We start from the raw sequence: 27,009 nt of genomic DNA, 5'->3' as shown, positions 1-27,009 counted from the left end.
CTATTGCCATAATTGGTACAAAGACAACGCTTTTTAAAATCCATTTTTAGAAGCTTAAAGTCAATTTAGAACTAAAACTGTTTAAATCAACAGATTCGCAAGGCTTTAAACTAGTAATTGAAACCAACAAGTCATGCTTGCGTTTTAGAAACGCGGTTATAACTTGATTTTTATTACTACTTTTGACATATTGCATCCATAATTGGTACACCTACCCTATGTGGGAATATTATTAGTTAGAGTTTTGGAAGCATTAGGAGAAATCTTCCATTTTTGCAAGTATAAAGAAAAAATATCCAAACTTTTTTGCAATCAACTACAGATGACACGCAGACTTCGTCCTTTGGCGGAGAGACCTGTGTCATCCGAAAACAAAGATTTTGACATCCCTGAGGTAACTCAGGTAAATCAGATGTGAAAATATTGTAGCCTTGAAGAACACCAGCTCTTTCAGGAATTCTTTCAGACCTGGAGTTCTGATAATTAACCTGAAGTGGTGTGATTCGTTAGAACGAAACAAATTCGTTACACGTAAAAGTTGGTGAGTGGTCCAATGTCCATGTCTAAATCCGAACTGTTCATTGGCAAAAATTGAATTTTCGTTAATGTGGGCCATCATTCTGTTCAAAATAACCTTTTCAAAATGTTTACTGATGGAGGAAAGCAAACTGATTGGACGATAGCTACAAGCTTCTGCAGGATTTTTGTCTGGCTTTAAAATGGGTACTACTTTGGCATTTTTCAATTTGTCAGGAAAACAAGCCAACTGAAAACATTTGTTAAATATATCAACCAAGAATGAATGACAAGCTATTCTCTGAAAGTTTCTTGATGAGGATGTAAAAAATTCCAACATCGCCAGATGCTTTCATATTTTTTTAATTTTCAATAATAGTTCTCACTTCATCCAAATCAATCTCCCAAGAACTTTCGTAGAAACTCCTTCCACCTCAAATAGATTACTTGAGTACGTCACTGTTCGGATTATTTCCTGTTTTGAGTATGTTTGTTTGTTTTGGAAACAATATATAATTCAAATATCTTAAGAAAAATATAATGACTTAACTACGACAGTATACCTATAAATAGAAAAAAGTTACCAAAGCGAAATACCTACTCATTTAAACGGAAGTTACACAATCGAGTGCACTCCCAACAAGTTATCGGACAAGCATCACCATTGACCAACTAAAAACCCTAGCTAGGCCTAGCGCCACTTGCCGTGGCAAAACGATTGACTGCCTGCGCAAAGCGGACTGACCACATCCAATCTCGATGGGCTAAAAGTTACAACATCTATGGCATGCCCGCTTTGACACTTTCTTTTGCATCGTCATCGTAGGCCCCAACGCCGCCGGTAATCCTAGATTTTGGCCTCTTGTTTGGAGCACCTTCCACCGAGCATCATTGCCCAACTCAAGCATCAACCACCAATCAAACACTATGGGTCAAAAATCAAAATTTTGCTACAAATATCAAACAATTTTTTTAAGAAAATTAATTATTGAGAGGATTAATCACAAAATCTTTGGGGATACCCTAAACGTCACATAATGATAAATATACAAGTTACGGTAATTTCTGATTTTCTCGACGAAATTATTTCAAATTTACAGAAGTTGTGCTAGGATATCACATGTTTTGAATGCTTAATACAAACATAATGATTACTTGGTTGAATTTCAAATGTATAATTCAAAAATGTATTAAAAGGTAAGGTAAAGGCACAGACAAACAGACGTAACTCTTAGAACAAATTTATTCAAAATCCATCGCCCAGTTTACACCACCATCATCTGGTGAGCATGTTGCACGAAAAGGTGTTTCGTGCAACAAGACCGGCAGATGGTGGTAGTGTGAAACGTCAAATGCGAAGAAAAACGATGCGCGCGCCTCTGGTTCTGAGATTTGTAACATAACGAATTTGAGATGATCGTTAGATGAGTGGTCGATGGAAATTTCTTCAGTGTTACGTCTGTTTGTCTGTGATAAAGGTAAGCTTAAGGTGGCTGGATCCGTCGTCAATTTGATAATTTTCAAAAGCAGTTTTTTCGTTCAAAATCATGAAAAGTTAACATGAAAATGTTTTCACTGTATTCCCTTCTCCAACCGAAAGACAGTGAACACATTTTCGTCGAATATATATCAGGTCTGAGCAAAAAACTGCTATTCAAGTTTCGTTTATGGCGTTGATTACCATGACGGATCGTTTTCTCTTCAATACATCTTCAACATGTTTTTGTGTTGTTCGAACACTTACATGCGGCATTCAGTTATAACGTGAACTACGTCCAATATTTTGATAATGAGCCTCTGTACGTGCCATAAAGTCTTTTGTTTTCATGACTTTTACTGTGCGCCGTGTGTTGGTGCTGTCTCGCTCTCTCTTACAGGCATTTTGAAAACAGGGCGCACAGTAAAAGTCAAACGTTTTATAGCATGCATAGGCTCATAAATCTTCCATCTCTTTAGTGGAAATCGAATTTAGCACTATACTATTTAGTTCCACAAGAGACTAGACTAGACAAGTCGAGTGTAGTACACGACACTGAAGACGGCCTTACAGAGAGATAGAGATACGCGTATCTCTCAAAGGAAACATACTCTACTGTAATTAAGGACATATTTGCTTGAGCACCAAAATGGCCTCTAATATGGCACCTTACTTCCCTCTTCACTTTCCGCTCCCTCCTTCTACACTTCTCAGTGATTTCGAGAGCGATAATAAAAAAATGATTATTTGAAGTTACTAACCTTATTGTAGAGGGGTGGTTCCTCAACTGAAAGCATTCCATAATGTGTTATTCACAATTCATCAGATTTTTATAGCAAAATCATATTTTCTGCTGTAATTTGTGTTGTGAAATACCACTCACTACCGCATCACTTCTTCTTCACGCGCCGTGTTGTTGCTTGTTGGCTTTTCTGTACACGTTCTCAAAATCTAATGCGATATTTGAAACACTTTAATTTTTCTCGCACAATGCTCCTAGGTATTTTTTTTTATTATCGTACAAATTGGGCCGAAGGGTCTCAGATTTTCATGAAACTTTTTCCACAGGCAGGGCTCATGGATATATGAATAAAAAAAAAATTGAGAAAAATTCAGGGTCGCCTATTTTTCCGGAAAACTCAGGTGGAAATTTTTTGTTTTCCCTTGACACTACTTACTTTGAAAAATCATAACTCAAGAACGAAGCATCGTAGAAACAAAGTTTTTATATGAAAATTTAAGCAAATTTTATCAAAAATCCAAAAAAAAATATGAACTGGAAAAAGTTTTCCACAAAATTTTCCACCGTTGGGAAAATTTGTAAAGAAAAGCCAGAAAAACTATGCCCGAATACGGGGAAAATTTTCAGAAAAATATTTTCGAGAAGGTAATTTTATAAGCTATACATTAATCACTGAAATTTTTGGAATGCACTTTTTTTTCGTTTTTGAGTTATTTTCTAAAAGATCTGAAAGAAACGATATGGGATTGGTTTTAATGAAGTATAAGTTGGATTGGATTATATTTTTCATGAAACATTACACCGTAAAGCAAAGCTGAAAAAACTGTTTCTTTTCCATTCCAAGGGAGTATTTCTTTTCTATGGAACAAATAAGATTCTTTTTATATTTTTCTTTAATTTTATTTATTCAATTATTCAGTACATAACTTAAATTTTATCTAAAAACTATCTATTTTTTCAACCGGGAAGATTGCCTTCGGTTGCTACCACCAGAAGATTTTCGTTTCTTTGTAGTATTGAGAACAAAGCATGCTGTATTTTCTTGGTTTTCATGTGCATCTGAGAATTCACTCGCAAAAATTCTTCGTTCGTCTTTTGGAATAAATGAATGATATTTTTTGTTCCAGGAATTGGAACAAGGTTAGAAAATCTCTCCTGAAGTAATTTTTCAGCCTCTGAATAGTCATTTTCAGTTGCATAGATGAATTCCCAATCTTTTTTAAATTGGTCTTTCACCTTTTGCGACACAGCCTAGTCAAAAAATTGTTTGGCGTTATTAATTTCCGCTGACTTTCTAATACTAGCATCTCTAGCCATTCGCTTAATATTGCCACCGATACCATCACATGGACCTTTTCCATGTGAGGTTGGGAAAAAGTGCCATTCTGCTCTAATTTTAAAATCATTTTCATGGTTGCATACATTTTTGAAATTACTGCTCTCCGCAAGCATCAGAAAGATAAATGATTTTTTCAAGCTCAGGAAATTTATTTTTCAATATTGAAATTAGTTTTGTTTGAAAAGCATAAACTGATGTCGTGTTATGCTTTTTTATGTCAGCAATTACAACAAAATTTAAAGTCTTAAATTTTGTTGTAATTGCTGACATAAAAAAGCATAACATCGAAGATTTGTCTTTGTAATAAATTACAAATGGATGTATTGTTACTTGAGGTTGTACAAAGTAATGGCTTTGAATGGAATCTTGTATCACGCACGAATAATTTTCCGCGAAATCCATCTGGCACATTATTTCTTTGTTTTCAACTAGTGATTCCTTTTTAGCTCTTATAAATTTATTTTGTTTATCTACTTTGAATTGATGCACAAGAAACTTCTCTGTGAGATTTTTCAAGTTTTCTATAAAACTTTTTTTCCTCTTTGTTGATAATTTCACAACGAGGAAAAATAATCCAAAAACAATACTTAACTTCTTCAACGTTGTTTTCATCTAAGCGAATGGCAACAAAATCTAATTTCTTTAATTTACAATCCTCACAGGACCTCAAGTAACAATCATCTGTACTATCTGGACATATCATTTGACTAGTCAAAAAGGTGTTAAGTTTTTTTTCTGTATTATGAACTTCAAAGCAATTAGTTTTTTTCAATGCATCAACCATGAATCTCATATTCTCATGTATCATGCAAACACAAACATTCATGGCCGATGAATCCTTTGTATAAACACATTGTTTTGGTTAAGGTTTCCAGAACGATGTGAATGAGACAGATTCCTGTTCACTCTTACAGGTTTCCAAATATTGTTTATATAAAGTATCCAAAAGGTCAAGCAAAAGGCGTTTTTGAACATTTTGGCGCACTCCATTGGGTAACTAAATAGATATGGTATCTTTCAAGCCAGGAAATGGCCGACTGATATCATCCCATAGGTAAAAATTTGAAACTATGTCTTGGATATCTGAGCCATGCGAGGGTCGTCCTACTTTTGAAAGTGGTTGAATCCCTAAATTGTATTTTTTTGATTCAGTTATAACGTGTTGAGACACGTCAAAATGAGCTTTAACTTTGGCATATGACGAATTTCTAGGAAATAATTTTAGAAGTTCAATTTGCTTGTCAGGTTCGGCTTTTGTAACAGCTGAGTTCAAATTTAATAAAACGGAATTAAAATCCTCTGTAATATCGACAATATTAGGTGGAAACCAAGTCTTTATTTTACTCAAAATTTGATTGAACATTTCGTCCATAGAAGCATTGCGAAAGTTACTACTAGAAGCATCCAAACGTGAAGATTTTACTTGAAAAGAAATTTCCAAGAATTTAGCAAGCTCTTGTATTTTTTGTACATTATTTATAGAACCAACTGACTCACCCGAGGAAGGAGTTTCCTATGGTGACGCCAACGAAGATAGTGGTGAAACTTGTTCCTCAAACGCCATTGCTTCTGGAAGATCCGTTATGAGAGTCTTCTGGTCACCGGTAATGGAGCACTTCACGCAAACTTTCATCTTTTCCGTAATCCACCGAACTCCATTCGAATGAAGCTTACTGATGAGGCCTTGGCTGATCGATCGTAGATTTGTCCTTACTGATTTGTGGCCGTCCAATCCGAAGGGGTTACAGCATAAAGAATTGTATTCGTAATATTGAACTTTGTCCATTTCAACAGCTTCGGGAAAACTTTTTTCACTTTACAAAAAATAATAACGAGGAATATACAGCTGATAGACAACACTTGCACTTTCTCACTACTCTTTGTTAGTTTTTGGTAAACTTATGATTCTCAAGCCATTTCAACGCTTTAAACTTGAATTGGTAAATATCTATTTGTCATATTGTCTACCCATTTATTTAACTGTCAATTTTGTAGTTACCTAACAGGAAAAAATTGCCTACATTCTGATTGAAGAAAACTTTGTTTCTATGTAGTTTCGTTCTTAAGAAATTTTGTTCATGAACTTATAAATTTGTAAATATATGGTTCAAACAGCTCATCCTAGCAATATTTGATCATGTTTTAGGAACGAAAAATGAGCGTATTGAAAAATATTGTAGGATTGGATCTTATTGATTGCTCTTTTCAAATATACTTTGTTTGAAAGCTGGAATAGCTAATCGGGTTTTCATTATTTGTTTTCATAAACAGTGAAAAATGTCCTGGGAAACTGATTCCATTTCAAAAATTTCATATTTTTTAGATAATTTGAATCCGGTTCGACAAGTCATGATGAGTCTTGAGTCATGATTTTTAAACGAAAAGGCATGTATGGCAAATCTTTGCATTTTTTACAAAATTGACCATAGATCAGGAACTAAAGAAAAGTACATCCTAAAAGTTACCAGAATTGAAGTTTATAAAGTTTCTTTCTTAAAAATATTTTATTAAAAAATTTCCGCGAGTTCGGGCATAGATTTTCCAGCTTTTCTTTATGAATTTTCCCAACGGTGGAAAATTTTGTGGAAAACTTTTGCCAGTTCATATTTTTTTTGGATTTCTGCTTAAATTTGCTTAAATTTTCATATAAAAACTTTGTTTCTACGATGCTTCGTTCTTGAGTTATGATTTTTCAAAGTAAGTAGTGTCAAGGGAAAACAAAAAATTTCCACCTGAGTTTTCCGGCGACCCTGAATTTTTCTCAATTTTTTTTTATTCATATATCCATGAGCCCTGCCTGTGGAAAAAGATTCATGAAAATCTGAGACCCTTCGGTCCTACGGCAGAAAATCCCTTCAATAAAAAGTAATTCAATTCAATTCAATTGATATAAAAACTTGTTTCTACAATGTTTCGTTCTTGAGTTATGATTTTTCAAAGAAAAGTGTTATATGGCACATCTGGTCATTTTTCACAAAATTGTCCATAACTCAAAAACGAAAAAAAAAGTGCATTCCAAAAATTTCAGTGATTAAAGCTTATAAAATTACCTTCTCGAAAATATTTTTTTGAAAATTTTCCACGAGTTCGGGCATAGTTTTTTCCAGCTTTTTTTTACTAATTTTCCCAACGGTGGAAAATTTTGTGGAAAACTTTTTCCAGTTCATATTTTTTTTTGGATTTTTGATAAAGTTTGCTTAAATTTTCATATAAAAACTTTGTTTCTACGATGCTTCGTTCTTGAGTTATGATTTTTCAAAGTAAGTAGTGTCAAGGGAAAACAAAAAATTTCCACCTGAGTTTTCCGGCGACCCTGAATTTTTCTCAATTTTTTTTTATTCATATATCCATGAGCCCTGCCTGTGGAAAAAGTTTCATGAAAATCTGAGACCCTTCGGTCCAATTTGTACGATAATAAAAAAAAATCCCCACTTGGTATTGATGCGAAACAGGGAGGGTGTAGATCGTTTTTTTTTTCTTTTCTACTCGTTGATCTTGGTCCTTTTGCAGAAGCAACACATTTTTTTGTATCAGGAAGAACCTATCAGGTATGATACATATAATTAAGAAATGCTTCACCTTTTTTCCATCCACATTGTTTCCCCGATTTTTTTTTCGATAACGTATTGATAAATGTTTTTTAATAAATAGTTACCGAAACATTTCGAATTGACCAGATTTTTATGCATTCTAGTGTATTTAGAGAAAATCATACTGTAAAATCAGAATATTTTGAAATTAATGACGGATATAAGACGAAGTATATGTGAATGGCGATGAGAAATGTCACAATCAACTTTTTCCCTAAAATTTAAAATGTATATAAGTCATTCCATTCTACCCGTAACGCAGGTAGATCATCTTTTCTAGGTGCTTTCCATATTGTACTCTTGTTGTAGCTGTTAAGAGAGTAACACGGACTAAGACTCAACAATTTGTTCTAGATGATGAGGAGGTCAAAGTGATAAAACGAATCTATCAGCATCTGAGGCAAGAAACCAGAATGTCTGATGCCATGAAACCTGTTCACAGTAAAAAATAAAACGACTTTGGACCTTATAAGTAGAAGCAAAAGTTTGATACGCTAGGGCACCGATACATGGACAAAATCAGCATCATTCAATTTGCTTAGTAGCCGAACCAGAATGAGGAGGTACGGTTTTGAATGTTTAATGGTGACAAATTATTTACTTCAAAAGGTATAAATAGCGGTAACTTTTTCTAAAGAGGCTCTTTGCAATATGGGAAAGAATGATAATTGTATAAAAAACGCCTACTTTATTATTTATCAATAGTATTGGAGTAGAACGACATGCACTAAACAAAGAACACGAGTATACCACAAAGGATCAAAGAAAACTGGTCGCAGTGGTTAATCATGAACAGAAACAGAAAAAAACAGAAGTCATTCCAAACATGACTTTTGCACGTATACTTTAAGGTTAATTTTCGTCCATTATGCGGAAATTGGTGAGAATTTTATCGCAAAATGTTGTCACCTGACCCATAGTGCATTCAGAGTGGATGCCGACAGAGACTTTTCGACACAGATTAAAATGTACAATGTAACGAAGAAGGAAGTAAAAAACAAATATCGGTTAGTAAGAGCATGGCAGTGCGGTAGCTGATCGCTTCGAACTCGAAGAAGCCGCGACTAATTTGGAATTGAAACGTCCCGTGTTGTCACCTTTAATGAGAAATTATGCTCGGCTTACCCGCTGACCGGGCAACATATTACAATCAGTGAATTTGGGAGGATAATAATACGGAATTTACGTCAGTACATGATAATGATTGCAACTGTAGAGAAAGTATGAATAATCAGTTCCGAAATTGGGTCATAGTCGATCAACACATGTAGAAGGAACTCTCGTTTATGCATTCATAATGTCGTGTGCAAACGAAGGCCAAACGTACAAAGTGAAATAAAGGTAGGACAGTGACGACACCGAAGAAATGTGTTCATTTCTAGCGATCTGACGATACTGAGTCAGTTTCAAAGTGAAATGCCGATGTCACCAGGTGAGTAAATTTGGATTGTTTATAGTTATGCTGGCGGGTCTTTTTGTAGCAACTACGTTCAAATTTGTGAGAGTAAAAACATGCTTTCCAAACTGGTTTTTTGCCTAATCTAATGCAGCAAATGCCTTTGTTAGGAATGATGAACGAAAAATTAGATCATTAAATTTAGAATACGATCATTGAATTAATCTAGTGTCTAGCTAGTAGCTCCCTCTATTTCTATGCAAATGAATGAACCAGGATGAAAACTATCACAACTGGGAGACAGAGGATTCTCTTTATTGTAGCATTGTCTTTCCTTTTTGTCGATGATGTCTCTTATCGTCCTTTCTTTGTATCTGTTGATCATTGCCGTCGCGAAAATATATTCCAGTTCCTTAGTCTTTCCGTCTTTGGTGAGGGGTTCTGTAGACCATCTTATGTTGGAATGATTCGATGTGTAGGGGGTTATGTTGGAATGATTCGATGGGTGTTTGAAGGCTTCCTATAGATTTTGAAGATGAACGATGAACTTTCTTCCCTGATGACAGGTAGGTCCAAAAACGGTAGTTTTCCCTCCTTTTACTCCCTGTGGGTGAACTGGATATCCTTGTGTACGCTGTTGATTATATCCAGAATCCTGGGTAGATCCTTCCGCTTGATAACGCTGAAAATGTCGTCGACGTATCTCCACCATTAAATGGATAAATTTTATCTGGTAATATTCCTTGTTTTCTAAATTTTCCTTAAGATTCGTCATGAATAGCTCGCACAAAAACGGGGAGAGAGGGTTTCCCATGGGGGCTTATTTCATTTGCTTGTAGAAGTTTCCTCGAAATTGAACATAGTTCTCGTCCATGAACAATCTCGTCAACCTAATGATCAGTCCTCGAGAAGATTTAAAGAATCCTTTACTGTTACGCCGGTACGAAACAGGGGTTAAAAATTATATTGGAAACGTTGAAATTGAATTGCAATTGACTGCCATTTTCTTGTTATTTGGTGACATATTTCAGCGAAACATTTCAACCAAATCGCCATACAAAAACCGAGTGTTCGGAATATGGGTCTGTTCGGAATTTGAGACAAAACGGTACTCGAAATTCGGTTTCTCGTTTATCTTTAGGTATTCCAGTAAACAGCTCGAAGATTTATGATCATATTTTATATTTTTGTTTTATGGCTGTAGCGGTCATGGTAAAGGGAGTCTATAGAAGCAAATGATGGAAATGAATAGGCGAATAGGCGTCGCAAGGGAGCGACAAGATTGAAATTTTATTGGTGGTGAAAATTGAGCAAGCCATTTTAAAGTCAGTAAGCATCGAAGCGTCCTGTATTCTACCTAGCTTCTCTACTGGAGAAGGGTTGCCTCAAAGCTTTGAGTTTTGCTACCAACACAGGCTTTTTTTTGCGTTCTTCTAAATTGTTCATAATTATAATCAACTCTCTAACAGTAACGATTTTCAAATTATTTTAACATCAAGTTATTTGATTATTAAATAATGCATTTGGTCATTTTCATTTGTTCATGGCCATTCTCGAACAAGAAAAAACAGTCAGTAGAGAAATATGGCCTATACTCTAAATAAAATGATAACATTTTAACGTTGAACTTGAAATGGCTCTAAAATGGCTACTTCAAGAGAGTTGATTATTAAAAATTGTGGTTTAAAATTATTTTAAGAATCTTATTGTATCAAAAATTAAAAAAAAATGACAAAAAACAACAATATTTTGAAAATTGATCTTAAATTGTTCTTAGAAAACTTTTTTCATAAAAAGTTCTCCATCATGAAACTTTGTCCATTATATCTGTTTTCTATCAAGAATCTATGGTAGAAAAATTCAAAATGGGGTTTTTGCGTAATCGAAAATTTAAATGTTGTCTTTGATTTCTTCATGATAATAAACAAAATATATTTTCAGTGTACATTTTTTTCGTGTAGTCCAAAAGGTTCGATACAACTTATCCGCAGAACATTTTTCTCTATAATCAATAGTTTCGGAAGTAGAATTTTTTAAATACATTGCGTGCAAAAACTCAGAAGCCATTTTCAAAAGTTATTCTTGAGTCAAACAGATCGATTTATCTATGGAAAACACTAATTTTACCATACCGAAAATATGTGAAATATTTACTGCAAATTGTATTTAGACGGTCAAGTTTTGTGACTGACCGAGTTGACATGGAATTCGTCTATACAAAACCATCTCTTCACATCGGACCGAAATGACGTCAGTCGATATATTTTTTGCTATGTACACTACAGCAGAGGTTCCCAACCTTTTTTTGGTTCATGGTCCCCTAGGCATTTTTTGAGTACGATGCAGTGAACTATTAGAAGTAGCTGAAGGTGAAGAACTTTAGCAGTTTTTCCAAAGATACTGATAAAACTAAACACAAGACTATAGTTATTTTTAGTGTATGCTACGTTTGTTGGCATAAAATTTCACTCTAAAAGCTATTTATGCATCGGCCTGATGCAAACGCAATAAGTTTTTGCTGAGATGTTCATGTGACGGTTTGAACGGCTTGCGCATGATTGATGTACCGTTCTGTCTCAAATTCCGAACAGACTCATATTCCGAACACTCAGTTTTTGTATGGCGATTTGGTTGAAATGTTTCGCTGAAATATGTCACCAAAGGACAAGGAAATGGTAGTCAATTGCAATTCAATTTTAACGTCTCCAATATAATTTATACCACAGGAGTAGTGATGATTCTCTAGTTTGAGACCAGTAGAACAAGCTCAGATAAATTTATTTGCGAAATTATTTATCTGAATACGATTGATTCGTGCTGTTCGGAATTTGAATCAAGGTGTTCGGAATATGAGACAGAATTTACAGTGTTCGGCATTTGAATCAAAATGTTGTTCCATATTTTTACGTAAAAAACAATACTAAAACTAATTAAATCAACATTATTATCGGTACACCCAACAGCCAACAGTTAGACTTTGCGAAAATATTAAAATTTTCACAAATATCAGCTAATTTATGCCAATCAGATGCATTTGAAGTCCCTGTTGGCCTTAAGTATTCGGAAAATGAGTCAAAACGGTAAACACAAGGTGAAATACAAAAAACTCAGCAATCACAGAAAAAGAAGACCGTCTTCACGAGTCTCGTCTCAGAGTATACTCATGCATAATGTTTTGGCTGTTGAGTTGCTTGAGCTATGTACAATTTAAGCGTGAAAAATCTCAAGCATGAGATATGAGAATTTGATATTTTCATAACGCTGTTTAAAATTGAATAGCACAGTGTAGGAAGTGCCGTAGTCCAAGGCAATATTGATCAGATTTCTACATGCTTATTCTAAAATTAATTAAAAATGAAAATATTGAAAGTTTGTGACTATATATTATATTTTGTTTTCAGAAAAATTTAAACATGTTTAAAAAATGGGGTATAACATAACATAACGTTGAACAGTCGCTTTTGCTCCAAACAGCTTATTTGAATCTAGACCAAATTCTGAGCAGCCTCCAAAAATTTGAGCTCATTTGGATGAAAATTAAGACTGCTCAAGTTAAAGGACTTGCATCGGTGCAGCTCTATCATTATAGCAGAGGAGCTCAATTATTACAGACAAAGATTTTCAACTCATGCAAAAATCGATAACTAATTACTGAGTCAACAGATTTAAATACGGTTTTCGACAAAATTGTAGCTACCGAATGTATCTAACATTATCAGCGTAGTTTTAACCATCAAAAATACATGAGCAAACACAATAACCGATTGCTTGCTTTTCTCATAGTAATTCCCATAAAAATTTTGAAGGACTTGTGCAGTCTCAGTTTTCTTTCAAATGAGCTCAAATTTTGGGAGAACACTCAGAATTTGATATATAATCGAAAGAGCGGTGTAGAGCAAAGAAGATATTTCGAACAACTCTATTGAACACCCATGTAAACAATATTCGATTATATTGAAAATTTTGTTACTTACTTCAATCATGACCCCTGAAGGCGAATATAAAGGCCAAGCTTTTAAACGTCATTGACTTTTTGAGTTTTTTTGTTATCTATAAATGGAGACAATTGCTTAAGGAGTTTCTGCATGTTGATTGTTCGTTAACCTTGCTAAATTGAATTTTTTTCGCTTGCTAGTATTATGTGTACAACTCATGCGAGATATGAATCTTTGATGGCCATCCATAATCATTGAAATCGTTTAGAAAAAAATAAAAAATCGCGTGAACGGAACTCAATTTTCGTAAAATCACTAATTTTCATAAGCAGAATATGTATATTGGCAAGAATTTAAGATATATAGACACCATTATTGTATAGAAAATGTTGTTTTAATAAATGTTGATTCAAAGTGTTTACGAGGAGGATCATTCCTATCAATTTTACCCCGCTGATCAATGTTACTCCGTTTTACGGTAATGCAGTACAGAAACTATTTACAACAAAATCCACCAAATAGACCACCGCATCACGCAGAAGCGTCTTCGATATCGTCCACACACGTAATGTCGTTGTCGCCTGAGTTGCCCGCTTGTTGGTGAAAGTATCTATCTCTACTAGCACATGCGATCGCACCTGGCCTTGTCCGTCCTACCCGCTAAAGACTACCGAGCTGACCACGCGGTTCCAGCAAAGTGCGAGAGAAAGAAATGAACATGTTTGGAAATTAGGTATTGAAATGCTTCGCGCTTCGCTCACCACCAGGCATTTGCATTTGCGGTGCGTGATTGCGTGCCACAGGTGGGTCTCGCGGTAGTTCCATATAGGATCTATGCAGTGCACTCACTCTCTGAGACGGATTTTCTTCGGTTTCGGCTGGATTGAGCCTAAACGCAGAGGTTCATCGTGCTCAAAGATTAGTTCGCAAATTGCACTGGGAGAACAATGTTAGATGTGTGTCAAGGAGTTGGGCAAGAGTTTACTGAAAGTGTCTGGGTTCGATTTCTGGTTGGTCAAAGATCTCTTCGTGAGGGGAAACTTCCTTAACTTTCCTGGGCATAGAGTATCATTGTACTTCTCACACGATATATAAATGCGAAAATGGCAACTTTGGCCAGGAAAGCTCCCTGTTAATGGGTGGTATGAGTAAAAAGAGTTGAACTTTACTACATCTAGCATCTACTGAAAATCAGGATCCACAAAGTTTACTACACTTTCGGTATTAATAAAAAGCCTATCGAACATGCAGTAGGGAACAGAACCACTTGGGCACTTCCATGATTCACTTTGGCATGAGGGGTTTTTCTCGGCCGAATTATCTGAAAGTTGGCAATAAGGAGCACATTACTAAGACGCATATTGTGGCCAAATATGAGCTTTGTAGCTTTCAAAAAACCCCACTGCCGAAGTGAATCAAAACTGCCAAGAATTGGGTCCGGCTCCCTACGTACCGCTTTCGAACATGAGCTTTTACTACATACGGGTAGCAGTGACTGATGCTGCACATTAACCATCTAATATCCAACCCCGCCTTTAGACGGGGTACACTTAAGAATTTTGTACAGTCGCCTCTCCACATCTCGATATCGAAAGGACCATCGAGATAGGGAGAGATCGAGACGAAGAACATTTATTTAATGAACACAAGATTGAAAATCACTCCGTTACTAGGAAAATAATAAACAAACAAACTTTATTTTGAGATTCCAAATTGTTCTAAATCACTTGAATCGGGTCTTACTTTTGATAATGAACATTACTTTTGATAACGACTTATGGAGAGAAAATTGGGAACAAAAAATCAACAGAAACACATCGAGATAAGAAGGATATCGAGATATGGAGAGTGAAATCGTATGCATAATGAAGGGACCGAAGCAATCATCGACATAAGGAAAGATATCGAGATATAGAATAGCGATGTTCAATAATAAAATTTATAAAAATCAAAACCCGAAATTCAAAAACACGCGAATAAAAATAAATCATTGCTCAAAACTTGTTTAGAACGTTTTAGGATAACGAAAAATAATATAGAGATCGAAAATAGAATTGGAGTATACTAGGATTAAGTAAATCCACTAAGACGTTAAAAATCAATAAAATCTTGCATATGAAGGGGATGCCATATTTGTCATTTTTTCCCAAGACAAATCATGTGAAAATATGAATATTACTACATTCCCGCTATACAACGCGTAATCGAACGTGGACACAAATTCATGTAGGTTTTATAATTTTATACGACTTGAAGTATAAATTTGCAAAAAAACATGCATTCTCTTTATGTGCATGTTAGTTTTGTAATGATTTGACAACAAAGATTTTTCGGAGAATTTTGAAATTTTAGCTGGAAATCTGTATCCTATTTTTTAAGGCACTTACACGTTAATGCGTCCAGTGGGCGGTTATGTCATTTGTAGGAAGCACCACACTAGATATCGGCCAGTGGCACAGTCGTAATACATTTCTGACGAAAAGTTTTCCGGACTGAAGCGAGAATTGAACCTACACTACTGACTCGATGCGACTAAAAGCTTGGTAACACTAACCGCACGGCCGCGAAGCCCACCTATGTATTCTACGAAGAGAACTTGATAGTACAGCAACATAAAATCATGAAATTACTAGACTTTTTGGATTCCAGTACTGAAATTCTGAAGTAAAATCCGAAAATCTCAGAAATACCTTCTCAAGGATACCAAAATAATTTCAAAAAATCAATAACCGAATCAAATACCGGTTTTTGAATATTACCAATAGAATTCCAAAAAGGCTTACATAGTTATGTTTATCGGTATCCCAGAATTTTGTCAGAAATTCTGGAATTCAAAAGGAAATCCGCAAATCTTGGATGTCACAATTCTCACGTTAAGTTCAGTATCACTTTATATGTACCTTATTTGCCTAAATTCACGCGAAAATTCAAAATTCCTACGGTAATATTACCGGAATCTCAAAACTCTTTTTGAAATCTCAGATTTTTTACGGAAATCTCAAAACATCTTTCGAAATATCAGAGCTGACATTATTTTTCCATGATTTAAACTCACATTTTAATTATTCCATTGCATTCAACAATCTCGAAGCATGAGTAGCAACCTCTGAAGCTAACTACTAGTAGCTATGTAGTAAATGCTACTTTTATTCAAAATGAGTAGTGAAGTAAAATGACACATAGATGTTCCACTCGTGTGCCACATAATGCTACATGCTACATGCTACCGAGAATGTAGTAAACTCAACTTTACTACATTTTATTCATACCACCATTGAATACTAAGCTGAGAAGCAGGCAAGAAGAAGGAAAAAAAGTACATAAAACATATAACATACACGTATCCCGAGCAAAGTCAAATACCAATCGCATAACATTGTGAACAAGATATACACTCCCGTGCATAAGTTTGGGTTCACCCCCTTAAAAACATTCAAAAGTGTTCCGTCCATATCTCTGTGATTACACGTCCAATTGAAACTCTTTAAGCCGCATTCGAAAGGCAAAGAGTTATTCTTACTTCGTATGTATTTTTCCATAAACATTTTTTGAATTTTATATACTAATTTTTTACTTAAAGTTGTTACATTTTTCAAAAAACACGCTCAAAAATCATATTAAATTTCCTCAGCATTGGATAGACCAAAAATTAAAATCAAAGTGTCATTAGAATCGTAATCTTATATTCTTTGAAGAGACCCCACGTAATTTTGGTTAAAAAATCTGGAAAGTATTCAAAATCAATAAAACAGACAGTCAAGTCATCGTGCAAAAGTTTGGGTTCACCCCTCAGTATGATGCAAATCGTGCAAAAGTTTGGGTTCACCTGAGCCGCGCGAACATCATTTTTGTCAATATCTCTGCCATTTTTCAACCGATTGTAATAGTTCAAAGCTTTTTTGAGCGCAAATAATAGCGCGTACATGATTGGTTTGAGCTTTCACAGATTTAAGTAAGTTCAGGTGTACCCAAACTTTTGCACGATACACCATACTGAGGGGTCAACCCAAACTTTTGCACGATGACTTAACTGACTGTTTCATTGATTTTGAATACTTTCCAGATTTTTCCGCCAAAATTTCGCGGGGTCTCTTTAAAGAATATAAGATTACGATTCTAATGACACTTTGATTGAAAATTTTGGTCGATCCAATGTTAAGGAAATTAGATATGATTTTTCAGTGTGTTTTTTGAAAAATGTCACAACTTTATGTAAAAATTTAGTATACAAAGCTCAAAGAATGTTTTTGGAAAAATACATACGAAGTAAGAATAACTCTTTGCCTTACGAATGCGGCTTAGAGAGTTTCAATTGGAAGTGTAATCACAGAGATATGGACTGAACACTTTTGCATGTTTTTGAGGGGGTGAACCCAAACTTATGCACGGGAGTGTACATCATGAATCCATTTTGATATTTTTTGTTATAAATAAGAAGCCTCTTGTTATCAACGAACCACCGACGGGTGAATGACGTCAAATTTTTACTTGTTTTTAATATTATGAATCGTGGTTTACGGCTAACCAGCCGAGTGGAAGTTTAACAACTACCGAAAGCTAAGCATTACATATACTTTGCAATTGGATTAGAGATCAGGGAGTCATGAGTTCGATTCTCACTGAGAAGACGTGTAACTTTTCGCAAAACTTCACATCAATTTGTCCATTTAATCCAATTGCAAAGTATATGTAATGCTTAGCTTTCGGCAGTTGTCAAATTTTTGTTATCGTAATTCGATCTTTATAACTAATCGATAACATTATGAGTTATAAATGAGGGAAATTGGCTGTATAACCAAACTTATTATCAACCTGTTTCAAACGATAACTCAACGAGATATTTATATGATATTTAGTATAAACTTTTGTTATCACGTTCATTATTCAACCAAAATGTAAACAAATTAAATTATCAAATGCTTGTTATCGGATAACTCATCTTGTTATCGTTTTGTTACTCAACTTTGCTCGGGATGTACCTCTTGAGTTTCCTCTTTGTTTTGATAATTCTCTATTCTTCAACTATACGTTTTCATCCATTTCACAGTTAACTCAACCTAGCTCGATTTTTTATATCTCGATATCGAGTTAGAGAAATAACATAGTGAAATTTGAACTCCATGGCTAGCGACCTCGATGGTTCCTTGAAATGCCGCTGCACTAATTTTATGTTCTAATACTCGACACCTTCCTAACTCGATGGTCCCTTTAAAATTTAGTTATAGAGAGATGACTATATTTTTTAATGCAGTACTGACCCAGTTTTGTCAGCCCCCGATTTTATCAGCCCCCGATTTTGTCAGCCTATTTTAAATTTGTCGAAAAAATGTAATGGTCATGTTTTACCACGTTTACATTAAAGTTAATGATGATGTTTAATGTCATGCACGCATCGGCGTAGCCAGAAGAGTGAAAAAAACGATATTACCAATATAAGGAAGGGGGGAGCCCCTGATAAAAAAAACTGGCTACGCCCATGTCCATTGCCCTCTTAAAAGTCCATGCAGCCATGAAACGCGTCAAAATTTGAAAAACAGGAACAAAATAAAATGAAATTATTTCTCAATGTAATCTTTGCTAAATTTTATCTTATATCGTTACCGTTTTGAATCATATTACGGACAGCTTCAAATTCCGCTAAGAGTTTCCGACGCTCGATAACGCTGAAAAATCATACAAAATTATTTATTTTGTGTGCTCTATGCTGAGTTATACCTCACTAACGCCTTAAGTGTCCATAATATGAATCAAAACGGTGCCGTAATCCGGGGTATCATTAATCAGCGGGGTAACATTAATCGGAATGACTCATCTCGTAAAACGTTCGTTTTATCATTTATTGATGGAACATTTCCAAATCATGAATGGTGCTTCTTTATCTTATATTCATGAGCTAAAGAAAGTGAACATTTTTGAAAATTGCGTTTACATTACGCTTAAATTTGTTAACTTGTTGAATTTGTTTTATCATTATGGATGGCACTACCGAAGAATCATGTCTCACATACATTATGCAAACGTTATGAGCAAGGAAAATGCGGTTCTTACTAAAAATGGCATCGCCGAAAACGATTCCGTTGTCAAAACTTTCATAATTATGCTGAATAAGGCAACATTAACTAATTACTGTTAAGAACATAAAATTCCATTCGGAAATTGCCTACCTTTAGGCGTATTCCGTGGTTCGAGGTGTTTTTAATTTTAAAATAGCTCAATAAGTAAATGACTTGTAAGCGTTTGGCCTTCATATTCGGCTTCGGGGGCCATGATTTAAGTAAGTAACGACATTTTCAATATTACCGAACGTTCTTTACATAGGTGATCAATGTTACCCCATATCAGCTAATCAGCTGTCAAACAATCACTTAAAACATTTTTTTAAACATGCCCAAATCTTTCACAAAATAAAACACAATATATGGTCACGAGCTATGGGTGGCAGAACTTGTTTTAAAAATATAAAGTTTGCAACATTTGCATTTTCAAACGAAATATTCAGGAAAAATTAAAAAAAAATGATCAGTGATACCCAGGATTACCGTATATCGATTTCAGCTTCGTTTTTTTATCGACATAGCACGCCATGGAAGTCTTATGCTTTTTGTACATTTTACATTGAATGATAACTCCAATTTAATCAGTCGCTTATCGGCGTAAATTCTCGCGTATATCGTGATAAACTGTGTATCTTAAATATTTCACAAATTTGTATAAACTGTGTATGAAATATTTCAATGTGTGGAGATTCCACTTCGATCAATCCAAGAATGCGTCGATTGCTATAAAAACGATCATCAAATTTGTTATTTGTAAACATACATAACATTAATTTTCGAAACGAGTTGAACGAAAAACTTTTGAACAAAATCGATTAAAAAAACAAACATTGATTTTGCATGAAAGTCCAATGATCAGACACAACAGGAAAACGATTGACCGTTGATTTGAGAGAGCTTGTAAGAAACGATTGGAGGTATGTTATTTATGTATCCAAGGGCTGAAAATCTCCCTAATAAAGATAAATAATAATAATAATTTATGCTGATGAAGGTGGTAGAACGAGTCAGAAGTACTGCTCTCTCCGGGCACTGTTAGTCCTATTCAAATAAGATTTTATTTCAACGAGAAGTTACCATTTGTAGACATAATGTACCGTTTTGTCTCAAATTCCGAACAGACTCATATTCCGGACACTCGGTTTTTGTATGGAGATTTGGTGGAAATGTTTCGCTGAAATATGTCACGAAATAACAAGGGAATGGCAATCAATTGCAATTCAATTTTAACGTCTTCCAATCTATTTTATACCTCGGGAGTAGTGATGATTCTCTAGTTTGAGACCAGTAGAACAAGCTCATTCGTGCTGTTCGGAATTTGAATCAAGGTGTTCGGAATATGAGACAGAATAAACAAAGTGTTCGGCATTTGAATCAAAATGTTGTTCCATACTTTTACGTGGAAACAATATTAAAACTAATTAAATCAACATTATTATTGGTACTGCCAACAGCTAACAGTAAGACTTTGCAAAGAAATTAAAATTTACACTAATATCGACCAGTTTATGCCAATCAGATGCATTTGAAGTAACTGTTGGCCTTAAGTGTTCGGAATACGAGTCAAAACGGTAGTGTGTCTAAACCAAACGCGTATCGATTCTTATCATTTCTCATTAAATTAGGCTTCAGGCAGTGAAGGCATTAGATTTGACTATTTTTAAGACCATATGATTTTTATTCCATTGCAAAACACTGGGATCAGTTTTATGATCGCGAAAAACTATCCGAACCAAGATCCAGACACGGTCTCAACAATCAAAATGTTCAAAGCAATCAAAACGACAGACAGATCAAACCATTTAATATAAGTAAGGTAAGAGAGCAGATTGTTGTTCCTTGGTGACGATCTCTCGACGACATTGTGAACATTGTGAGTAACTTTTGAGTAGCGTAACATTTTTGTTGAGTAGGTTACTAGATTATTGTTTCTCACTTTTCATCCCCTAAAGACAGAATAGGAATATTTCATTTGAAATATTTCTTGACTGTTATCTTAGTTTATGCAACTTCAAGTGAATACCCCCAATATATTTCTACTTGCCGTATTTCTTTGTTAATTTCTTGTCACCTAATCCTTTGTTAATTTTTTGTTGTTGTTCTTGTTTTATAATTACTAGTTCTTTGAATCATAATTTTGCAAACAGCCACATTATAATCGTGTTACGTAACATGAACTGCAAAAATCATGACATTGTAAAATAGGTTTTGCAATTTCTCATCGTAATAGGCTGTTTTTCATCACGCCAATCTGTCATAAAACGGCCTACTTTCCTGCACTGAAGTATGCTGCGCGGGAATTGTCATTACCTAACTGAAACCAGTGCTGTAATGATTCATTACGCAACGCTTTCTCATTACGCAACTGTTTTGGATTGCGTAATGAATCATAACACAACAATTTCTCAGAAATTGTAAAATAATGGTGAATGCATTCCGATATAATTCCTGATACAAAAAATGCAAAAAATGTTGTACGCAACTTGTTGCAGAACTCGATTTTTACAGCACTCGTCATAATTATCCTACTCGGCAAGCGACGACTCGTGCTGTAAAAATCAGCTTTCTGCAACTTGTTCCGTAAACTACTATTTTACATTTTCTCATCTAATACTAGGCTGTTTTACATCATACCAATTCGTCATGCAACAGTTTATTTTCATGCATCGATTAAAGTGTATTATAAAAGCAACTAATTTAAATGGATCATTGAATGTAGTTTTTGTCAGTGTTCACCGCATCAAAACAAAGGCGCCACTGTATGTGTGATTTAAAATTGTGACAGCATTGCTGTTCTGTCAAACACACAAGGCTACGGTGGCGCTATCTATGCTTTCCATAGCGGCCGTTTTGGTTATTTTAATGATCCATTGCATAATGATACACACAGAAAAAAATCTTGAATTTACACATCACGTATTTTTAGCTTCAATCATGTAAAGCCATTTATAATGTATCATTCAATGATAAATCCTACAAACACACCGATTGAATCCAACATTGCTAGTAAAATCCTAAAAAATGTACACAAAACGATTTCTCTCAAAGAACGTTGCAAGCAGTAACATGAATTTACAATAATGCACATGGAATGACACAGCCGTCGATCCATCCATGTGCATTACTTTTGACAGATTGTTCAACGTATATGATATGCATATCATATTCTGATAAAATTTTAATATATTTTTGTTACAAGCCTCTAGTCGGGTCGCCACCATCCCGGTAAGAACAAAAAGCATTTTTAATCTTAATTAAATTAAAAAAAACTAAAAAGGCCGAAAAGAGACCCAACAGGAACCAAGAAAACAAAACGAAACCTAATGAGAGCCAGGACATAAGAGCATGATTCTTCATAGCATCAGAACAGACATTTATCTAAGATCTAAGACTTTTTTTAGAATTTCTCGCGACATTACAAAAAATATTACTTTATGTGTTAGTTCATGGAATTACTTCAACGATTGCTCCAGAAACCATCTTAATTCCTCCAACAATTATATGTATTTCAAGAAAGTCGTACAGTTATACATCCATTCATTTTATACATCCGCCGAGATTCCCGGTCGAAACGTCTTCGAAAATACGATAACATCTTCAGAATTTTTTAAGGATTTTCTTTAGAATTGTCTTTCAGGATTTCAACTGCCCATATAGGCACAACTGTCCCATATGGAAAAAGTAGGCATTGAGAAAATAACGCCCAAAGTTTGAAGTTTTCCATCTCATACAAATCTTTAAAATTTTCCTGAAAATTTTCGCGTGCTATATTCATTTAGCACCAATGCACAGATTACTAATTTTGCTTCCATTGATCAGCACAAAATGTAAACTTGACAATATATTAAGTTTCGCAGTTATTATTGAGGTTGAAAGTTCGTATAGAGACTGTTATGCCTTTTTTTAATATGGGACTACACCAACTTCATATTTTTCCACAACTTTTCCAAACAAAGTGTGGTAATTTTTATATGTATAGTAAAGTATATATAAAAATATGAATGTTGCGAGAAAAAGAGGTGTTGGTTTGAAAATCAATATAGGACAGTTATGCTTTTATTATCTGGCATTTGACGTTTTACCAGCCTTCAACACAAAGGCAATTCACCTCCTCTGATTTGTTTGCTGGCGACGATTTTTTCAGTCTATTCAAAAGTTGGCGGCGTGTTTTGTTGCAAATGAAACAGACAATAAATGCCAAGTAAACTTATCTGAAAAATAAATCCATTAGGTAAGAAGAAAATCCTTTAATAAAACTTGAGTATGTTTAAAAATCACTCTTAATGTCCAAGTATCTCCGAAATAACCCCTGGATTCTAAAGATTTGTATAGAAGATTTCCTAGAAAATTTGCTAAGATAATCGAAAAACAAAAATCAATCGAATCTCGGGTTAGTATTCCGCAGAATTTGCTAAAAAGATTTCTCGAAAACGTTGCTGTAGCATAAACTGGTGTGAAAATGTAAATAAACTTTTGAAGATATTTGTTCAAACTGCAGAAAATATTTGGATTAAATTATGGAAAAATTCCTGAAAAACATTTTTGATCGAAGAACCCTTCATGAAATTTAGGTTTACTGGGAGAAAACGTGGATAAATTCTTGAAGGAATCCACATAAACAGGCAGAGGATTTCTAGCAGGGTTTTTTGAAGATAATACGGTTGAAGGATTTGTGAAATATATCTGGAAGGCATTCTAGGCTAATTTGGGGAAACAAAATCATTATGCCTAAGGAAATTACTGGAGGTAGTAGCTTAGGAGTTCTCAAAGATTTCCTGCATTAAATTCTAGAGAAATTCTTCAAAACATCCTTGAAACTCTGTAGAAGACCCTGAAAGTATTCTAAATAAAGTCACTATAATTATTCCTGAAGCTTTTCCTCGGGAAATCTGAGGCGAAATTCTTAAAGAATTTGAACCAGTTATATTCTCTGAAGGTTTCTTTGGAGCCTTTACAATTTTGCATCACGATTCAATGCAATCAGAATAAGTAAGAAAGATACTTTGAAGACAATTTTAAATAGATACTTTATAGAGCTTCCATTAAAAATAGAGACTTTTTAGAAACATACATTAATATAGAGACGAAGTCTCTAAAAACACATCTACTACCAGTCCTATTTTAACGATCATTCATTGAATCAATGATAACAAAAGTTACATATTAAATACATATTAAAAAATATTAATATCATTTATATCTATATTTATATTATTTTCAAATAAATGTGATTTAAAAAATATGACAAAACTACACCAATCTGCAAAGCTTCACAACCAGTGAGCTTGTTTTATTTTTATTTTCTTTACACTGAAGTGGTCTGGCTAATCGCAAAAATTTTCAGAAGAAACTAAAGATGTTTGAAAAAATGTTTCATCGCGCAGAAATTCCATTAAATATTTTGCTGGAATTTCATCACCAATTGTGCAAAAAAATCGTCATTAATCTGCTCTTAATATTATTATGAATGATGCCACAAAATATCAGGAGGAATTTGATCAAATCATGATTATAGTGATGATAAAGAGTTAAATTTGTTTTTCAAGCTTTCTGATGATCTTGTTTTTGTTTTTTTTTTTACTCGTGGATCCTTTGATCCTTTGACAATCCTTTGATTGTCATACCCAAGTATTTTTGTGCTTAGTACATGTCCTACCTGTCCTACCCACTTCGCGTGCCACTGATTTTGATATAATCTCACATATTACAGCTTTTTGTGGAAGTCTTAAAATATCTAAATAAGTTCTGATGGCAAATGTATTTTTTTTTAATTTGCCCTTCAGCTCTGACGAAGTTGATTTCTATTATTTCATGGAGTGATAGAGGTTAATGAGCTAGATAAGCATGCAACTTCTAAGGAAGTATATTGAAAATTTAAATTTGTTTCATTGTTAAGACGTTCGAAAAACAATCAAAGAAACACGATATTCAATTCAATGCCTATACCACTGCAAACGTTTCAAATTTCTTTTGAAGCTGCTTTCAACGATCAACAAAAAACGCATAAATCTCTCCCAAACGCTTATCATGACCAGTGGTATGTGCAATTTATTCTCCTATTCAAAAGAAAACAATTTGCAACATAACTTTTGGGTGCTACATTCACAGTTGTAAGCACATTCTTCCGATGCTCAAATTCATTCACGCAAATTTCTCTACAAACGGTTTGTTTACATCCAATGTATACCACACCGATCTCGCCATTTCTCCGCGCTGTTTTTTAAGGCACAAAGAGAATGAGAGTTCCACCACATGGCCACGGAGAAAGAGTGTCTTGAAAACCAAAACACAACACCGTTTTTTCTTTCCTCAACTCAACCAATCATGGTCATAATATCAACCAGAGATCTACCACGAGGAAAGCTCCATTCAGTACCACTTTGTCACTGAAGTGGTTTGGAGTACGCGCGTTACGTCGGTCTTCCAGCAGTGGACTTCAGCAAAAAATAGGGACCTCGAGTTACGAAATTTTGCAACCATTTACGCAACCATACACAAGGACCCCTCAGAAGTGATCGGTAACTGAAGTGAAATTGCGATTCCTGCCGATAATTCGGGTCGATCAGGAGAAAGAAAGAACAGTGCAGTGTTGACCAAAGGTAAAAGTGAGTGTTGAACTGTTGGATCAGCGGCATTTATCTGCGGACTGACTGGCTGACGAAATCCATAAATGACAAAACTGTAAAAACTCGTTCGGATGTTCCGGTTTGGTGTTTTTTGTTTTGATCCCTCTCGCGCTCTGGCGGTGGCTGGTGACGGAATCGGCTTGTGGATTGGGATCGGGGAAGCCACAGCTGTTCCGCTCGAGAGAATGATAATAACTATCACCGTGCGTTGAAGAGTAACTGTGATGGTCACACATTATCCACGTTGAAGGCCGATTGGCGTTTAATGTGTGAACTGTTTGACCAAATTGTTTACAATGTACAGCAATTTTTGTTTGGGAAGTTGAAACATTATCTTGGAAAATCTCATGGAAAAGAACACGTGTTTTCCTCATTTTATGATTAAATTTAAGCACTATCAATTTTTGTAAAGAATAAAGCTTGTAAAAAAACATCAAAAAGTGTATACACTTCAATTTACTGCCCATGTTCGCATAGTAGGCGTAGGTGCCAATATGACCAGAATACATTTTTCGAAGCTACGCATTCCTTGCCGAATAATACACTCGTTGGACAAGCGAACAGTACTTGTTTGTTCGAAAATATTTCAATTCTTAGAAGGAAACGGATTGATATAGGCACATACACTAACTTATTCGAACAAATATATGGTTTGTCTAGTGTTTGATCGAAAAGTTTAACGAATATAACAGGTTGCTACGACACGCATAATCGTTCATCAAATTGTTTGGTCGGATAAAATGATGTAGGTATATGTTTTTTGTTGACAAAAGTATGGCATGAAACAAGAAAATCTTAAATTTCAATCGTTAACAAATTATTTGGTTGAAATTGGTAACGAAAGCAAGAATGCAGGCGGGAACTCACCAAAACATTTTCCCAGCAATGATAGTTCTAATTAAAGTCAACCATTTAAACATGAGCGGTATAGTGGGTCCTCAATACTATAAACAAGGTCTACTCTATAAAGCACTAAACTGGTAAGATTATTTTTCAAAAAAAAAATCTTCAGGGTCTTCCATGCATTCCGTCCGTTCTCTGGTTTTTGAAATGTTTCAAGATTTTTATATAATTACTCTCTTTTTACACAAATTTTTACAGAAATTCTTACATGGGTTCTTCTAAGGCCCAAAGACTCCTCCAAAAACTCTTAAAACGGTTCGTCAATGGGTTCTTCCCAAGTAACAATTTCAACGCTTTTTGACCTTAGATGTTATTTATGGAGGTCAGTGGCGCGGGAAGTGGGTAGGACAGGTAGGACATGTACTACGCACAAAAACACCTGGGTAGGACAGTCAAAGGATTGTCCTACCCACGATACAACGAATAAAA

At 34.8% G+C, this 27,009-nt stretch overlaps 1 protein-coding gene across 2 annotated transcripts in view; it reads left to right on the top strand.

The window, feature by feature from the left end:
* Positions 1 to 8,654: 8,654 nt before the first annotated feature.
* The window catches only part of LOC5571601, a 50,127-nt gene continuing 31,772 nt past the window's right edge, over positions 8,655 to 27,009 (top strand). Inside the window, exon 1 of one of the 2 annotated variants that reach the window (XM_021841615.1) lies at positions 8,655 to 9,096. In XM_021841615.1, the coding sequence (XP_021697307.1) occupies positions 9,081 to 9,096 (16 nt within the window). In that variant the 5' untranslated portion in view covers positions 8,655 to 9,080. Of the gene's footprint in view, positions 9,097 to 25,370; positions 25,651 to 27,009 lie in introns of those variants that run through there. The other variant, XM_001653665.2, reaches the window with a different exon arrangement.

This window comes from Aedes aegypti, chromosome 2 (assembly GCF_002204515.2).
Source record: "Aedes aegypti strain LVP_AGWG chromosome 2, AaegL5.0 Primary Assembly, whole genome shotgun sequence".
Taxonomy (NCBI): domain Eukaryota; kingdom Metazoa; phylum Arthropoda; class Insecta; order Diptera; family Culicidae; genus Aedes; species Aedes aegypti.
This window is presented reverse-complemented; position numbering and strand designations above follow the sequence as displayed.